The 19,359-nt window shown below is 43.5% G+C and overlaps 1 protein-coding gene across 1 annotated transcript in view; it reads left to right on the top strand.

The window, feature by feature from the left end:
* Positions 1-19,359, top strand: part of aldh1a2 (aldehyde dehydrogenase 1 family, member A2) — a 33,712-nt gene continuing 14,353 nt past the window's right edge. The window contains exons 1-7 of the mRNA XM_084319566.1: positions 1-155; positions 13,972-14,076; positions 14,567-14,707; positions 14,961-15,090; positions 16,687-16,748; positions 18,593-18,721; positions 19,036-19,149. Coding sequence (XP_084175692.1) covers positions 39-155; positions 13,972-14,076; positions 14,567-14,707; positions 14,961-15,090; positions 16,687-16,748; positions 18,593-18,721; positions 19,036-19,149 — 798 coding nt within the window. The 5' untranslated portion in view covers positions 1-38. The remainder of the gene's footprint in view (positions 156-13,971; positions 14,077-14,566; positions 14,708-14,960; positions 15,091-16,686; positions 16,749-18,592; positions 18,722-19,035; positions 19,150-19,359) is intronic.

The following is a 19,359-nucleotide window of genomic DNA, read 5'->3' as shown; positions in this document are numbered from 1 at the left end:
ACCGAGGACGCACAACAGCAAGCGGAGACACAGACGCGATGACTTCCAGTGAAATCGAGCTCCCTGGTGAAGTGAAGGGCGACGCCGCTGCGCTCATGGCATCTCTCCAGCTGATGCCCTCGCCGGTGCCCAACCCGGAGATCCTGTACACCAAGGTCTGTGTCGCTGGAGCCTTTAGGGTTTAGGCTCCTCTTCTAGGTCACAAGAGCTTCTCTAGTGTGTGTGTGTAACGACACTTTAACTCCCAGATGTGTTTCAGTCCTTCCAGATTCCGTTTTATTTGCCATATGCAACAAGTAGAATGGAATTCTTACTCTCCGTTTGTTCCACAGCATAACGGAACAAAAAGAAACAATTAACAGAATAAAAAAGCAGGTATTTATATACAATAAACGGTCTGCGGTATGTGCAATAACATACGTAAAAATAAGTATAAGTAAATAAAAATACAAATAAAACAGAAAGTGTTGTGTGTTGTCAGTGGCAGGTCTGCGCCACGCCGCGTCAGTTTGGCACGAACTTTTACGCACAGGTGACAACATTTACGGGGCTATGTTGCGCTTAACGCCAGGTCACCTGTAGCAACAAGCATCCATCTAATGCAAGTTGACGATTGCATTTTGTAGGTGTCATGATCATCAACGTTTTTAATTTGCTATGTTCCAATAGTCTTTCTGCAATTTCCCAAAGTTGTGCCTCTCCCACAATGGAAAATTGATTAATAATTACGTTTTTTTGTATTATACATTTGTAATTGCCTGTCACTAACGTTTAATTTGTGATTGATAATGCAGCATATTATCGCTAGGTAATTGCGTAACCGATTGAATAGACTTAAAGTCGTTGTCTATAGCCTACAAGATTATATTATCCGTAATAGTATACTTTATAACGTTATACAATAACCATGTTGTGGGCTTTGTCATATCCTGTTGAATTAAAAGTAGGCTTAGGTAGTTAGGGTGTGTCATGGTTGATCGTGATAGCCTAGGCTCTGTTTTGTGAGAATCTTGTTTTGAACGTGATACAATTACAACGTTTAGTATGCCACGTTTCCAGATGAAGCCCACACACGTCTCATATTTTTTATAAATACTTTTTCATTGTATAACAAATGCAAAACCGGATTGGAAGTGGGCATAGTAGTCTGAAGAAGACCACTGTCTCGAAACATCCCTATGGGATGTTGAAATAAACTGGGCTACAGTGCGGACCATCTTCTTGAAGTGGGCATATAGACCATATAGGCCTTTTGTCGGTTTATTTGATTTTTAAAGAATAATAGGGAATCAAAGTCCAGTTGAAAAATATTTTCTAGGGATAGAGAATAGAGCAACAATGTCTGCTGGTGGAACATGCAATCAAATCTTTTTTCCCCCCATTAAATGAGTTGAACACAACTCTTTCTAAACTTAAACGTGTCTTTGTCAATTTTAGTTCTATATGTTGCTGTAGAAATAGGCAGGCAAACATGATTTAGTCTAGCCTAATTCAAGTTTATGGCGTCAATGGGTAAAGGCTGAATTTAAGGTCTCAACGTCCACATTTGTGCTGAACGCTCATGATGCAGTACTAAATGACACAAAAAGTAATTAGCCTATATGGATGATAACAGCGTTGGTTTAGGATGTAAGGTGTAAATGCTGTCTTATTCTTCTTATCTATGGAATCTTCACATAGTTGAATGAGGCAATAGGTTTCAGCATGTTATTGTCATTTGTAATCTAAAATGTGTATATAACGAGGCTATACATTTGTTTTAAGAGATGGAAAATTATTCCAAATTGCAGACTGAGTTCCTGAGCATCTCCATTTTCTGAGAAATGTCCACATATATTATGCTATAATACACTTTTAGAAGCCACCTCCTTGAAGATAGATGTAGATGGAGTCCCTGAAACAGTTGGAATGTGTTTGAGTCAAGAATACTTAATTATTGGTGTTTGAGTGGAGAATAGTTCATTATTGGTGTTTGAGTGGAGAATAGTTCATTATTGGTGTTTGAGTGGAGAATAGTTCATTATTGGTGTTTGAGTGGAGAATAGTTCATTATTGGTGTTTGAGTGGAGAATAGTTCATTATTGGTGTTTGAGTGGAGAATAGTTCATTATTGGTGTTTGAGTGGAGAATAGTTCATTATTGGTGTTTGAGTGGAGAATAGTTTATTATTGGTGTTTGAGTGGAGAATACTTAATTATTTGTGTTTGAGTGGAGAATAGTTCATTATTGGTGTTTGAGTCAAGAATAGTTCATTATTGGTGTTTGAGTGGAGAATAGTTCATTATTGGTGTTTGAGTGGAGAATAGTTCATTATTGGTGTTTGAGTGGAGAATAGTTCATTATTGGTGTTTGAGTGGAGAATACTTAATTATTTGTGTTTGAGTGGAGAATAGTTCATTATTGGTGTTTGAGTCAAGAATAGTTCATTATTGGTGTTTGAGTGGAGAATACTTAATTATTGGTGTTTGAGTGGAGAATAGTTCATTATTGGTGTTTGAGTGGAGAATAGTTCATTATTGGTGTTTGAGTCAAGAATAGTTCATTATTGGTGTTTGAGTGGAGAATACTTAATTATTGGTGTTTGAGTGGAGAATAGTTGAGAATTGTTGGAGAATATATTGGTGTTTTAGTCGAATACTTCATTATTGGTGTTTGAGTCAAGAATACTTCATTATTGGTGTTTGAGTCAAGAATACTTCATTATTGGTGTTTGCGTCAAGAATACTTCATTATTAGACACATGATGCCATTGCCTTCAAAATAAAGGATCAAACAAGAATGTAACTCAATTGTCTTGATGGGAAGCTAAGATGAAGTTGATCCGTACCATAGTACACACTCTGTTTGGGGACATGGATATCTCCATATAGCTTGTTTCAGCATCCAAAAATCTGTTTCAACAAACAGGTAAACAGTAAACCACTTATGCAACAACATAAAATATATCATATTCATCAGTCTTTCACTTCACTCTAGTCTAATGTGTGCTTGATGCATGACTCTTGGCAGACGACAAATAAAGTGAACCCGCTACTGAATTATTTTCCAGCCTGTTTATTCGTAAAATCCTTGGTGTGAAAAGTCTCAGCTTCATCATCTGACCTCCTCTGGGATTCATTTGTCCACCTTATAGTACATTTATCCCACGGTGAAACGTAAAATGCGTGACTATATGAGTTGAGCTATTGCTGGTGAGCTGTTCCTTGTGGTTTACTAATAATATTTCGGACACACCAACATGAATAACTAGTTTCAGTATCTAACTTTATTAGGTTACCATAGTTTGAACTCGCCCCTTTACTGGCACTGATTTTCAGTCGAGAAGAAGCTGCTTTTTGGTTCGAAGGAGTGATTGTCGTACACTTAAGTGGCCTTGTAGTCCCGTTGTCGTGGGAGGCTCTCTCTGAATTGCGTTCTGTTTATGATCGGGAGAGTGTAAAGGGCACGCCAACACAGGCCGATAGTGCATCGTAAGTTCAACGCTATAATCGCTGGCCTCGATACTAGTGCAAAGGGCAAGTCGTACTCAGTACTGTAAGGTCCACCAGTGTGAGTAGAGCATATGTCTGCTTTTCTGTGCACAGTCATGTTACCAGCTCTCCGTTGCAAGAATGCACGGAAAGGTGTATATAGTAGAACATTAGGGAGCGACTTGGTGAATTAACCCCCAGGAATTTGGATCATCCAGTCCCTGTAGGTTTGGTGGACACAGGGGGCAGGAGGGCCCTGATTTATGGGCACCCCCTGACGTGGGCTTCTCCACACACCCTGTTTCTGTTGTGAGTGAACAGCAGACAGATAGCAGGCCGGTAGGGCTTGTGGATAGAGCGCCATGCTTAATGCACAGATCGGCAAATCTTTGTATTCATTATTATTATTATTATTCTTTTTTTACATAGATTTATTAAACATGTTTTTCCTCCCTTCTATACTCTTGCTCACCTCACCTCGGATCACGGTCGATAAGACCACTGTGACTGCAACAGAAAAATATTTTACACCCGAGTGTCCCTGAAAATATCCAAATAGATACGGATGGGATCGCTACTTAACAGGTGTTTACTTCAGCCCCAGAAGTGTGAGATAGAGAGGTGTTGTTGCAGCCGAGGCCCCTCGTCCCTTTCACCAAGTCATGAACTGCTCACCATCAAAGAGACTTTGTGTGAACATGTCAGTTAAGCTATCTTCCTCGCTGTGTGCATCTACGTAGCACTGTGCACACTTTGAAAGGTCCCTTCATATCTCTCCGTGCTTTATTATCCAAGTGCCACACTTTTCACACACCCCATTCTAAAGCCATAAAAAAAAGGAGAGGGTTCTCTCAGCTGCCCCCCCCAACACACGCACACACACACACACACACACACACACACACACACACACACACACACACACACACTTACTAACGCTATGGCGGCCTAAAACCAGCTGGGCATGCGAGACACAAAACCCAGTTGTTTTTTTCTTTTTCTTTTTAAACACAACATGTTTGATTGACCCCAGGTGAAAGGAGTCAGATCTTTTCTGTGTCTGTGAGGTAGTCCGCCGTGGTTGATAGTCCCACCAAGGAAGCCATAAATTAGAGAACCCTGATGTGCTATTTATTGATGTTCTTCACTTGTGCAAAAGTGGAGAGGCTGGACAGAGAGAGAGAGAGAGAGAGAGAGAGAGAGAGAGAGAGAGAGAGAGAGAGAGAGAGAGAGAGAGAGACTATAGTATATGGATAATAACACATGCAGGGAGGCTTTACTGGGTGATTGCTGTGGCCTTGGTGGCTACTCACACCACTCAACGGCCCTGAGTTGTTAAACCAGACACCTAGGAGGGATAAATCTTATGTGATTGGTGGAAAGCACACTTCTGGTTTATTCTGTGTTGTTCTGCAGAAGGAGCAGTCTGTAAAAAAGGCAGTTGGTTTGTTGCAAGATGTATATTGCGGTAACAATATAACAGTTGATTTAATCATTGCATTTGGACAAGGTTATAGATTATTAATAATAGAGACTGTAGACTAGAGCAAAAGCAACACAGGTTAATGTTAAACTGGAATCACTGTAGCACGGTTGCGGATTAGGTCACTGATAAGCATGCACACGCTGAAATCAAGGCCGGGGGAAACTGGGTCGTAACTTGAATATAGTTTGATTTTCAAATTCAAGTAGTACAAACAGTACCAAGTGTGTCTGAACTCCAGACAAAATGCAACAGCCTTGTTCATTATCTGTTGTTTTGTCTACCCATTCTTAATCAACAGTTAGACATTCTCATCCTCGCTTTGCTCACGGTGCTGTTGGCACCCTGTCATCATAGGAGCTTATGTGCAGAATCATGTCGGCTGAAGATAAGAGTTTTTCCCTTTTTGTAAAGTAATCTACGTAGAGAAGTCCAGTCAGTGTGGATGAATAAGAGGTGCCATCAATCTGTCACTGATTGAGATAGTGCAGATGGAGGCTGGGGGCTCCCCAGTGCTAGGTGCTGTCCACTGGGGTGTAAGTTATGGCCCTGGCTCCCTCTGTGGGTCAGTGGCCCTGCCTTGCCAGAGCCTGACCTGCAGTTCTGGAGTTTTTCACTTCAAAACCACCATCTTACTGCGATCAAGATCAAACGGAGCCCAAGTTAGACGATACTGTGGGACCAAATGATTTATCACAACAAGCACAGCGAGCATTCTCTCTTTCTTTACCTCCCTTTTCCCATGTCTCTCTCTCTCTTTACCTCTCCCTCGTTGCTTACACAACACCGCCGCTCTCGCACGTGCGCACGCAGACTCTCTGAGACACACATCTTTTGATTATGACAGGGTAAGTGTGCTCCACCATGAATATGTCCGTTGGTGGTGAAACGCCTGTTTGTGCAATGAGTGTAAATTACTGTCTTGGCAGACATGTCAACATCATGTCCTCTGTCTCTTAATCACTGGTTTAGGAAGACCGGTGACAGCGAGGTTACCCTGTTAACTTCCACACCTTCAGTCTTCAGTCCACTTGACAAGGAAGGTGTAAATCCTTATGGTGTCATTATGAAAAACACTTGGCTCCATAAATCCATTTGAAAAGAGCCTCTTCTCTCAGAGAGAGCCCAGGACACAACCCACAGCCCTGCTAGGTGTTTAGAGAGCCCAGGACACAACCCACAGCCCTGCTAGGTGTTTAGAGAGAGCCCAGGACACAACCCACAGCCCTGCTAGGTGTTTAGAGCCCAGGACACAACCCACAGCCCTGCTAGGTGTTTAGAGCCCAGGACACAGCCCACAGCCCTGCTAGGTGTTTAGAGCCCAGGACACAACCCACAGCCCTGCTAGGGGTTTACTCATAAGAGAGAGCCCAGGACACAACCCACAGCCCTGCTAGGTGTTTACTCATAAGTACAAAGGTATCTACTTTGACGTGCATTTTCTATAAACATTATACTGTTGTCCCGCACGGCACGAGTATTAGATACACAAGTTAAAACTGTAATCTTTCAGTTCACCAATTAATTCGTTAATTTAACCGGACATCAGTACACTTAAAGTACATTTACCGTATCTGTGATGAGTAGAAAGCTTTATTGTCATTAAGCACAATACGGTACAACGAAATTAGTTTGTGCAGCACCTAAAAGAACGATACCTACATACACACACTGCCACACAACACATCCATGATGTACCCATAGACACACTGCCATACATACATGTGTTGTACCCATACTCACTATCACACCACACATTCATGCACCCACTCATACCCTCTGCTACATATGTACTTATTCACAAGAACATTCAAATGGTAAAATAAATAAATAAAAACCATTAGACAGTAGAATCACAGCAGAAAAAAAGATATTGCACATCGTTGGAATGAGCTTTTTTATTTTTTTATTTATTTATAAAAATGTTTAGCATTTATTGCTTTTCATGGTCAGACATGACCGACAGATGAGGAGAGGATGAACGAGGGAAGAGGCGGGGAAGACATGCGACAAATGTCACCGGGAGCGGGAAGTGAACCCGGGACGGCCGTGTAGGTGTGCGATGCACTAACATGGTGCGCCACGCGGGCGCCCGCCTTGGAATGAGCTTTAATGCATGCTTTTAGATTAGCTCTGTCTTTATAGCTATACTATATTTCATTTGTTTGAACATTTAAAGGTGAAATCAGTACTATTTTCACTGTATCATAGAAAAAACGTTACCATTATGTATCGGGGGGGGGGGGGGGGGGTTGAAAGGGTTGTTGATTTATACCAGGTGCTGAGATTTCTGCCTTTCTAAACTCACATTTTGGCTCGTAATCTTTGTTTTGGGTGAAATTGTATTTTTATTGAAGGTAATTTGTATGTGGTTGAGTCTACACGGTCCTTATTCCAATTTAATTACGTTCTTGTTGAACATAATTTGTATGCGTTCGAGTGTCATGGTCCTCGTTCCATACGATTGAAAATCCTACAAGCGCCTTTAATGAGTTTGAACGACCAGGTCCCAATGTGGCCCTATCGTTCCCAAATAAAATCCTTTTTAGTTTTAACGGTTCAATTAATTTATTGCTTAGAAAAACGTATTGAAAGCATATGATGGAGCTCTGTGCCCAGAGAGAACAGAGTTACTTAAGCTTCTACCTTCATCACACATGATAGTGGAGAGTTTCTCCCCTCCTGAAAGACGCTCCATTCATGTGGTCTGGAGGACTGAGTTGGCCCAGAGCCACGCCAGAAAGGGATGGGATCCAGTCGAGTGTCGACACGATTGAAAAACATAACCCGTGTGGCATTTCAGTAACGATGAAGACAATGAAAAACATATTAAATGACTAATTCTCCATTATGTTACACAACACCGGGCCGACTAGCGGTTTCCACCAAACAAGCTAACGTCTGCACGACTCCCGCCTGGCCGAAGTGTCAAAGGTGGGGAATGATCTTCAAAATAATATACTCTGCGGTTAAGAATTCGACCAGGATTTATATACCATCGTTTCAACCAGGGCGGGAAATGTTTATTCAGTGTGCAATACCCCTTTTAAGGGGACGTTCGAATCGTCTTGACATTATTTCATATTTATATTATTATATATTTTTATTTTGTAACCATTTTCAGCCACTCTAAATCTTTCTTCATCGTTCATTTGCCCTTTTTCATCGTCTACTCAACACTTCACATGGACTGACGAGGAATACAGTGTTTGCTCTGTGAATTTGTGGGGAGTTTACTGGAAGCAGAAGAGAAGTACAGAACCAAACGGGCAAAGTCCATCGTTACAGTTTCCAGCAGCAGAAAATAACCAGTGCAAAATAATATCAAAACGGATTACGTAATCGTGACATCGGCTTAACTAATATCACATCAAGAAGTTAGCATCACACGCTACCGTTCATAAAGCTTTGCGGCCCAACTTGGCAAACTGCCGTGTCTCTGTCATGGCATCCGACTACTGTGAAGAAGTGAAAGGTTATATTCCCCATCACACTCTTGCATCCAAATTATTGTTCCTCATATTCCTTCGGATGGAGGGGGGGATTCGGTCCGCTCTTTCAGCGCTCGCCCACACGCAGGCGAGAGAGAGACGTCTTGCCAGTCCCTGACAGCTAGGGCACCCTTGCCAAACCCAGGAGAGCAGGGTGGTATTGTCTCTGGTCGTGTGAATGAAAAACATGAAGGGCCTATGGTGTCAGACATGTGGGGAGGGGGGTCAGGGGTAGTGGGGGGGGGGGGGGGGTACACCAGCTGGTCTCCAGTTTCACATGCTCTCTGCTCACCTGTAACAGTAGTAATTATAAATGTCTTGACTCCCATCCAGAAACCCAGAGGAAATAGGGGACCTGAGATATGAGAGGATATGAAACTTCCTGTGCAGACTAAGGTTGCAGGTGCCCAATTCAGATGAGTCTGGCTGTGGAATCTTGGCCTGTTGTGTATAAACACACACATATATGTAACACCACCCTCCACCCACCCAACCACCCCCTCCACACAAAAAAAGTAGGAAGAGAGGAGTGAGTGCCATTAAATATTCCTTAGGCCTTAAGCATGTGTGAACCATGAGAAGATAGTAGCAGCCAAACAGATGTTTTGCAGGCTGTAGTGAGTATTTTGGCACTCCTTACTCTCTCTGCAATTCACTGTAAAAACAAAAATCACACACACACATAATCCAGATGAGTTTGGTTTTATCTGTAATTGTAGTGAATTGAATCTAGCATGCGGTGGTGTGCCAGGTCATTATTTCCAGTATGACAATAGACAGCAACTAATTCTCTCCCCCTCTATATTTCTTCATGTTAACGCCAGTAGCTCTTAATGTCACAGAAAACAACAGACACTGTCACTTGGTTTTTTCCCTCCTTTGTCTCATACTGTTTATCGAATGATTCATCGCATTTATCAGTATCTCTGTAGAACTTGAATCGCCTTCATTACATTAATGAATGACTACACTGCTGTTAATGACTCCCAGTTTATTTGTAACAGTGCCCTAGTCGCAGGAAACCGTACAACTGCATACAAATTTACAGTATGTCTCATGGTGCTATCGGCTTGCTAGGCTCTTAGCTTGATGAGATTGACAGCTGTAACAGGAAAACATGGGAGATGCAAAGTGTTTGCAGCTGTCCCAGCCCGTGCATAAAGACCTGCTTACTGTCATGTTCCCATTTACATCTGGCCACCTACCCTGTACTGGGGATCATGCTGCGCTGGATTGTTTTGGTATATTTTTTGCAATAATTGTTGTGTTCTTTTTCCAGATAATGCAAATAGTTTGGAAAAGAGACTATAACATTTATTTATACAATTTATAGCAATCTTCAACTTTCTCACAACAATTTTAACAAACAAAAAAAGCCTGTGGTTATTGATAGGATAATTGATGAGATAGAAGCAAAGAAGATAATTTATTAAACATGATTTTCAACCCTGTTCTTTATTGGGTACTACGTCAGTGCTAGAGATAGAGAGGCTTGCAACATTATTAGGTGCCTTTTTGCACATTTTGTTGTGCAGATTTTTTTATTTATTTTGGATTTCTTCAGTGCTAACTTTCATCTAACACAAACGCTGTATAAATAAGGATTTCTTTATTAACTAGAAACCATTCTTTGATATATGACGGTAATGGTAAGAGCCCCACGGGGAACGAGAAAGCAAACACTATTTATCATTTTTAAAATGTCTACTTTTGCACTTATCCCCCCCCCTCCCCTCTTGTGTTCTTTCCCCTTCTTCCAAATGAACCTAAAAGCAATTTTAAGAAACCTTGAGAGTTGATTTACAACTTCGCCATGTCATCTTAATCAAGTCTCTCAATGGAACAAGACAAAAGTCTAACAGCTCCCTGAGCTCCAGAGAGGCCTGAGCCAAGCGGCGGCTGACTGTTGTCCTTTTCTGGCTGTGATTTAGTTGGCGGGCCTGGTCCACTGTTCCTCATGCTTCCACCCCTCTCCTTGCATAAAGCTACCCATGGACTGCATTCTTGCTCGGACTGTTGAGGCTGTCAGGGGGGCTCCTCTGATTTAGGGCGTTCCACTACAGTGGGCCCTATAAATTTAGAAACTAATTCTCTGCTCTATGGCGCTTTCTGTTTTCGTAGCGGGCCCTCTGCTCCTTATCGTCACTGACAATTTTATGAAGTGCCCTTAATGAGAGGCAGATTAAAGGTGGCCTCTGATGGAAGGCGCCTGAGAACACTGAGAGCCGGGAGAGGGAACCCACTGTGGCCTGTGTCTATCTATTGTGGGCCCGGGTGGGGGGCAGCGTCGGGTGAATGGTAGAGAAATGAGTCTGTAATGTATGGCTCTGCCGGGTAGTGCACGCAGACACCCAACCACCTAAAATGGCTGTATGTATATGTGATCTATCTGCAAATGTTCTTCACATAGACCATGGGAACGAGGAGAGAGAGGGGGAGAGAAGTTTGAGAGCAACATCCCGTGTGCCGCTCGCTCCGGTGTGTGAGCCGCTCTCCAAAAAACGTGCCGCTGGCATTTTATACCTGTTCTTAGGTAAACACCCCTAACAGTTTACAGCCAATTAAATAGTACTTAAGCCTCTAGGTTTATGTGGATAAACATGTTTGATAGTTAGGGAGGCCTGGGGCAGTGGGACACTTGAACCCTGCTCTCCGGTTTTCTCCCAAAGTGTCTCTACCTCTCAAGTACAAGGACAGGAAGAGGACATGTATATACAGTAGATGTTCTCTCTTCACCCCATCTATTAAAGCCACTGACAGCCATTTAAAACAGTTTGTGAGGTGTGCGCTTAATGGATCTAAACATGTCCGTGAGGACAGAGACACGTTTCCTTCTTCTTCTTCTTCTTCTTCTTCTTCTTCTTCTTCTTCTTCTTCTTCTTCTTCTTCTTCTTCTTCTTCTTCTTCTTCTTCTTCTTCTTCTTCTTCTTCTTCTTCTTCTTCTTCTTCTTCTTCTTCTTCTTCTTCTTCTTCTTCTTCTTCTTCTTCTTCTTCTTCTTCTTCTTCTTCTTCTTCTTCTTCTTCTTCTTTTTTTTTTTTTTTCTTTTTAAACAATTTCAAATCACTACTTTTTTAACAACTCATGATGCGCTCATTGCTGGACACATTCTCCTAAAACATTTCGTTTGAAACTAATCCAAATTCTGTTACTTGTATAAACATTTATTTTTCTTTTGGTCTTTATAGATCTCGAATATGCCCTGTTTGGAATCCCAGGCGGTTGTTTAACGGAAGGCTTGCTTTAACGCATCACAGAAACCAAGTGCAGCACGTGTTTTATGATCTCGTAAACGAGCAGTGATGTTGTGAAACGTGTGTCTGTGTATGAGGGAGGGAGAGGGGGGTGTCTGGTGTCTGATAGGGATGTATCTGACCCCCACCCCCTTCGTCTGGATGCTGGAGCACTCCCCAGAGAGCAGTGCTGGACGGCCAGGAATCTCTGTCCACATTTCCAGAGATTTTCACATTTCCCCCTTTGATGGGGGAACAATCTTGTTAAGCCTAAACAGATTATTCATGGAGGCGGACAACAGAGTGTTTGGTTGAGGGTTGATATTTAATTAAAGCACATGTTTGCAGCGTGGAGAGATTCGAGAGTGCGAATACGAATGCGCCGCCCTGGATTCTCTGTAGAACGGAGAGTTAACAAAGTATTTATACAAGGGAAGTACAGTAGACAAAACCGAGTGGGTGCATTGTTACAGATATGGGGTGAGTGACGTAGACGGATAGGGGGAGAGGTGGTAGGAGAGTACAGCGTGTATGATGGATATGGGGTGAGTGACATCGATGGTAGTGATGTGTGTGTGTAGGTGTGTGTGTGTGTGTGTGTGTGTGTGTGTGTGTGTGCGCGTGTGTGTGTGTGTGTGTGTGTGTGTGTGTGTGTGTGTGTGTGTGTGTGTGTGTGTGTGAGAGAAAGCGTGAAAGTGCAAAGTGAATGCTGATGATTTTCCATATCACACAAGACGTGGAGCCGGTGCCAGCAGGAATGATGCTAAGTAAACAAGCAACCGAGTACAACTTAGTTTCAAGTACATGACAACTTGAGCTACAACCAACTCTGGTCAGCATAATGCAAGAATAGAGATTAGCTTATGGTAACTAGGGATGTCCCGATCCGATCACGTGATCGGAATCGGCGTCGATCACATGCTTTTCAGAGGATCGGGGATCGGGAAAAAATAATAATAAAAATCGGCAGTCAAAAAAAGACAAATTTTATTCAACAAACATGACCATGTCCACGTCTTAAACTCATACGGAGGCCTTAGTTTTGGTTTTAAATTACATATAATATATCATCATTAATGTATTTATTGTCACACAGAGCAGAATAATTGTCCACAACAAACACATTCCCCTTTAATTTTCACCGTTGCAACAAACACATCCCTTTAATTTAGACGCTACACGCTACACGCTCGACCACATCACAACAACAGTACAACACGTCGCTCCCGAAACACGGTTAATATCCACTGATTTGAGCAGCTAGACTTAATGTCAGAGGTTTGGAACTAAGCATTTTAAAATAGAAAGTCAAGCCAGTTGCAATGTTTGCAAGGAGGACAGGCTGGAGGCGAAGTTTTCAGACTAACTTTTCACCTGGAGGATAACGTGACTGAGGATTATCGTCTGCGTTTCAGACCAGAATGGACGCAAGTCGAACACTGAATGTATACTAATGTGCAAACATATATTGAAACTTTTAATATTTCTCATATGAAGCAGAAGCACATTTCTCAGGGTGAATGTAATAACAAAAGCCTCCGCGCTCCCGCCCCGGACTATAGGCAACAGATGGGCTTGTCTCGCTCTGCCAGTTTCTGACAAAAATTCGTCAAAATTGATTACTAATGTGAAAGATCGGATCGGAAACGATCGGATCGATAGATATTTAAAATCACATGATCGGGATCGGATCGGAAGCAAAAAAAGGCGATCGGGACATCCCTAGTGGTAACAATTAAAGTTAGATTGTCATCGTCGATGCTACATAATCAAATAATGAAAAGACTATTTCAAATCAAGGCTCTGCTGCAGTCAGATGAATACAAAGTGGTGTCTGGGGTTTGTCCGCTCTTTTCATTTTAGTTCTCATAAGCAAACCAGATTCACTCACACCTCTCTGTGTGTTCAGTAGAAGGCAATCCAGCTGCAAGCTAGCCTAGCTTAGCACAAATTAATGGAAGCGGATACGGATCAGCTAGCCTAACTAAAAACTCTGGGAGATGTGTTTTTCACCAACAGCTAGGCTAGCTGATCCATATCCATTTCCATTCATTTGTGCTAAGCTAGGCTAGCAGCCGGATCACTTTCTACTGAACCCACAGAGAGGAAACCGGTATCTATCTTCTTGTCTGACTCTGGAGAATACGGCAAGTGCATTTCCCATAATGCTGCCATGTTCCTTTAAGAGTTGGAAGTGGCAGAGTGAGCTCTGGAGATGGTTGTGGAAATCAGACCTCCCCCCTTTCATGTGGCCCCTGTATCTTTTTACTGGAAGCTGCTTCTTTTCTTCCTGCAGATTTTCATCAACAACGAGTGGCACGACTCAGCCAGTGGGAAGGTGTTCCCTGTGTACAACCCCGCCAACGCAGAGCAGCTCTGTGAGGTTCAGGAGGCCGACAAGGTAACTTGCACAATACTGTCAAAACATGGAGTCTTTTCATTTACATAATTCCCCATTCCCCTTTAGCTTATGAAAATGAGTTTTTGCATGTACGTTTTGCACTGACCTGACTTGTCGTCTGTGCAAATGTGCATGTGTGAACTTTTTTGTGTCCAAAAACACAAAACTATTTTTAAAGAAGCAACAGACAAAAAAAAAAGAAAAAGAAAAACAAAAAAGAAAAAGAAAAACAAACATGCAGTGAGAGTTTAGTCTAATGTGACGTGGCGGTCTGGTGGTCTGGCAAGTTGCTCTGCTTCTTCCCTAAATCAGCACCTCTGGGTGGTTAAATGAGGCGGGGGGAGAAACTTAAAACACACTAATGGTAGATCCACAGAGAATCCTCCGAAATGGACAGAGAGATTTCATTGTTCTCGGAGGAGGTGAACAAACATGTTTACTGGATATGGTTATATCATTAAAGCACCCCTCCCCCCACACTCTCTCACAGGCCGACGTGGATAAGGCGGTGCAGGCGGCCCGTCTGGCCTTCTCCCTGGGCTCGGTATGGCGGAGGATGGACGCCTCTGAGAGAGGTCGACTGCTGTCCAAGCTGGCTGACCTGGTGGAGAGGGATAGCGTCTATCTAGCAGTGAGTGGGGTTGAATGTCTTTTTTAGTTCCTTTTTCCCATGGTTATGATAATGATGGTATTAAATGTTTTGTTTTTTTCCCCACTTGGTCACAGTACTGTAACTTAATGGCTCCGCTGTATGTCGGTCTGTGTTATCTTAGCGTCATGTTTCCCCTTTGAGGTCGCGTAAAAAGACCGGAGCCGCATGAAATTACATAAGAATTCTTGTTATAGCACATATTTCTTAACCATCTCTTCCATCTCCCCTTCAGACCATAGAATCATTGGACAGTGGGAAGCCTTTCCTGCCCACCCTGTTTGTGGACCTCCAGGGAACCATCAAAACACTCCGATACTTCGCTGGATATGCAGACAAGATCCACGGCACCTCCATTCCAATGGGTAAGATCGCATCGGGCATCTTCCAGGGGGGTGTAGGAACTTTACTTTCCAGCGATGTACCTGCTAGTAACAAACACTAGAGTTCTTTATTGTTCACCCCTTCGGGTTTCATTGAGGTGGAACTCTAGACGGAATGAATCTAACTCTGAATGAGACGTAATGGTGGACTAGTGCAGAGGCAGCAGCTGAAGCAGAGAGAGCAGGCTTCTCCCTGGGGAAGCACTGCAGATGAACACTGCCGAGGGCTCAGGGGTGCTGTGAAGGTAAACAGGCCCGCTCCCTGGCCAGTTATAAATCTGAACACTAATGGTCGCTATCCTGGGGAGACTGCCACCAGTGGAGCCCAGTCACGAGCTAGGGGTTACGGAGGGGGGGGGGGGGGGGTGGACGAGAGGGAATGCTCAATGGCTGTTTTGGCTAATTTAGCACTTTGAAAGTAAGGCAACGGGAAGCCCAGCGGCTACAGTAGCTAAAGACTGCAGCTTTTCTAACCGTGATACGACCGCAACTATCAGCGGAGCTGGTGGAGAGAGGGCTTGGGTGCCTGGTGTTAATACACACTCCTTAGTGGTTTGCGTTGGACGTTAATCCCTCCAATAAGTCCTCTACATTCCCTCTCTGGGCTTGTTTATCTATTGTTTTACAGTCTAGGAAACAGGAGAAATGAAAAGAGAGAAGGAGCAAAGACAACTTCCAGCAAACCACTGTTATTGTTCCACTGAAAGCTCCTCTTGTATTCCTGAGCTAAACTAACCAGTGATCAGCATATTTTCAGGGTTTCGACTTAAGCTCCCAATCGGTTGTCGAATTACAAAGAAACCAAATAGGCCAAGCCTTGTTTCTCTGGCTGGTATGAGGTGGAGTTGTCAGCAATGTTCTTATCTGGCCACCAGAGAATATGAGGCAATCATTTTAGAACAACCATCCCCTGGATCACTCCAACTCCCGCTCCTCTCTGAACAGACACTCTTCACATTATCAGTTGTACAGGGAGGCACATATAATTTCAATATGTTATCTTCCAAATTCAAAGACAGGGTCTATTCTTTCTTTTTGCAATCCTATTACTTATTGGGGGGAAACAAGAGGATGACCACGTTCCTGCAAAATATACGTGAAAACAGGCTTTAACTTAGTTTTCTTAGTCGAAGGATGGAGTTGACGTGTGATAGAACCGACGTGAGGTTTAGAAATCTGCGGTCGCATCGATTGTTTTCAGTACCTTTTTTGAGGAAAATGGATATGGTAACACACCCCTGACAGGCATCTCCCTCCACTCTGGTAATGCAAGAGGAATGAACGAGCTCTTCCAGCTAAACACCCACTTTGGTGTTTTTTCTCTGGCCCCGAAACACGGTGTGATTCAGTCCTGTAATCAAGAGTGCTGTGTGACATGTGCTTCATTAACAATTAGCATCAATTGTGCTTGAAGAAAGACAGGCATTCTCCATACATCATCGGAGGAAGACTGAGGACACGGCTTGTGGAATCATATGGTGACACTTTTCATGCACTGTGATTCTGCCAACCTGACTAGCACCTAAAATTATGTTTAATTTGCTGTGTGTGTGTGTTTGCATACGTGTTCTTCCACAGATGGAGAATATCTAACGTTCACCAGACACGAGCCCATTGGAGTGTGTGGCCAAATCATTCCTGTAAGTAGAACCTTTAACCTCCCTCTCACATTCACCTCCAAGCCCTGCTCGCAGACGGACACACAACGATAGGTTACAGGCGGACGCACGATGATAGGTTACAGACAGACATGCAAGGCATGAGGACAAAGAGAGACAGCAGGGGAGGGAGCGCATCTAAGTCAAGATCTTGGTAATTGGACGTTTTGAGGAAGGCGACGAAAAAACCTTTGCCCGTTTGTTCGAAACACGCCGGGCAGTATCCTGGAACTCTCTGACGCACTATAAGTCTGTGTATATTTGGGTAAAACCATTGGCAAGCTCAAAGAACAGAGGTGCCAGCGAGGGAGGGAGAGAGAGAGAGAGAAACAGAGGAGCAGAGATAGAGAGTTGTGGGACTTTATAGAAGGAGAGTTTGTGTAAGAGAGAATGGTGAGAAAGGAGAGATGGATCAAGTAGAAAGAGACAGAGAGTTGATTGTGCAACGGCTTTAGAAAAGTGTATGGTTCTGTGCTGAGCCCCATGGGCTGCGCAGTGTAATACAGAAATAACACAGGCCTGCGTGGAGCACAGTGATAGGGGTAATATAGAAATAACACAGGCCTGCGTGGAGCACAGTGATAGGGGTAATACAGAAATAACACAGGCCTGCGTGGAGCACAGTGATAGGGGTAATATAGAAATAACACAGGCCTGCGTGGAGCACAGTGATAGGGGTAATATAGAAATAACACAGGCCTGCGTGGAGCACAGTGATAGGGGTAATATAGAAATAACACAGGCCTGCGTGGAGCACAGTGATAGGGGTAATATAGAAATAACACAGGCCTGCGTGGAGCACAGTGATAGGGGTAATATAGAAATAACACAGGCCTGCGTGGAGCACAGTGATAGGGGTAATATAGAAATAACACAGGCCTGTGTGGAGCACAGTGATAGGGGTAATATAGAAATAACACAGGCCTGCGTGGAGCACAGTGATAGGGGTAATATAGAAATAACACAGGCCTGCGTGGAGCACAGTGATAGGGGTAATATAGAAATAACACAGGCCTGCGTGGAGCACAGTGATAGGGGTAATATAGAAATAACACAGGCCTGCGTGGAGCACAGTGATAGGGGTAATATAGAAATAACACAGGCCTGTGTGGAGCACAGTGATAGGGGTAATATAGAAATAACACAGGCCTGTGTGGAGCACAGTGATAGGGGTAATATAGAAATAACACAGGCCTGCGTGGAGCACAGTGATAGGGCTCTAAGCTTTGCACATGTGTTGCAATTTCTCTGTCTTCTCAGAATGCTGGGAAGAGAAAACACTGCGGATGTGCCGAGAACATTTACTCACTTGCCTTATGTTTAGACAGAGGGAAAATGAGAGTGAGTGACTAATACCGATGAGTTATTGAGTTTGAGTCGTGACCACCCAGCATGTCAGTCAGATGTGTGACGTCCTGTTTCTGTGTGTGTGTGTGTGTGTGTGTGTGTGTGTGTGTGTGTGTGTGTGTGTGTGTGTGTGTGTGTGTGTGTGTGTGTGTGTGTGTGTGTGTGTGTGTGTGTGTGTGTGTGTGTGTTCCACAATATGGAAAAGAATATCCAATAATTGCAATTGGAGATATGATTCACAACAGTAGAGGGAATGGTATTTTCTGCATCATTATATTAATTTCCATCTGAAGGAAGTATTAAAATTATGATTTTTGCAGGGGTCGTCTGCACCGAAGATATGTTTTCTTATAATATGTTTTCTTATATCATATATGATTTGTCGGTATTCATCAAGTATCCTTACCTACTGCGACGTACCATGCACATACTTGCGATTTTGATTTGCGATTAATCGTTGGGCCCTGGTGTGTTTACAGTGGAACTTCCCTCTGATGATGACGGCGTGGAAGCTGGGCCCAGCGCTGGCCTGCGGGAACACCGTGGTCCTCAAGCCTGCGGAGCAGACCCCCCTCACCTGCCTGTACATGGGAGCCCTCATCAAGGAGGTACGCGAAGGCACAGCACACGATACAGTACAGCGCAAGCTATAGCACAAGTACAATACGAGTCAGTGTTGTGGTACAGGAAAGAAACCCAATCATGTCCCGTACGCCTCCCCACTGTCCACATCCTCCGTGTCTCCTTCTCCAAGAGAGCATGTGTCTCACGCCGTCTTCTATTTGATGTTCTGTCTATTCTCCTGGGTTCTGCTGGTAGGGAGGTTGGGTTGGGTCCGGATTCCCCCACTCTGCCTGCGGTTTTGCTTGGCTCCGCTGTCATCTCCTCTAAAGCTTGTTTCCTCTCTATGTTGTTTTGACAGGCTGGGTTTCCACCGGGAGTCATCAATATTTTGCCAGGATTCGGGCCAACGGCAGGAGCTGCAATCGCTTCACACATGGGCATAGATAAAGTGGCTTTCACAGGATCAACCGAGGTAATCATCCCAATAAAAATGGCTCAGACTTAGACAATTGCCTATAACTACATGTTTTTGCAAGCTAACCAGAGTGACACAGTGGCCAACATGTGCGGAGCAGAAGATCAGTCGGTGTAATTACGGGGACATTGTGTGCCTTTATTGAGGTTTTAAATAACAAGTCAGATAGGGGTCTTACATAAGCTGTAAGTCCTGTCATTACCACCC

Source organism: Notolepis coatsorum, assembly GCF_963971535.1.
Source record: "Notolepis coatsorum genome assembly, chromosome: 1".
Taxonomy (NCBI): Eukaryota; Metazoa; Chordata; class Actinopteri; order Aulopiformes; family Paralepididae; genus Notolepis; species Notolepis coatsorum.
The sequence above is the reverse complement of the archived record's forward strand: the minus strand, read 5'-3'. Positions and strand labels throughout refer to the sequence as shown.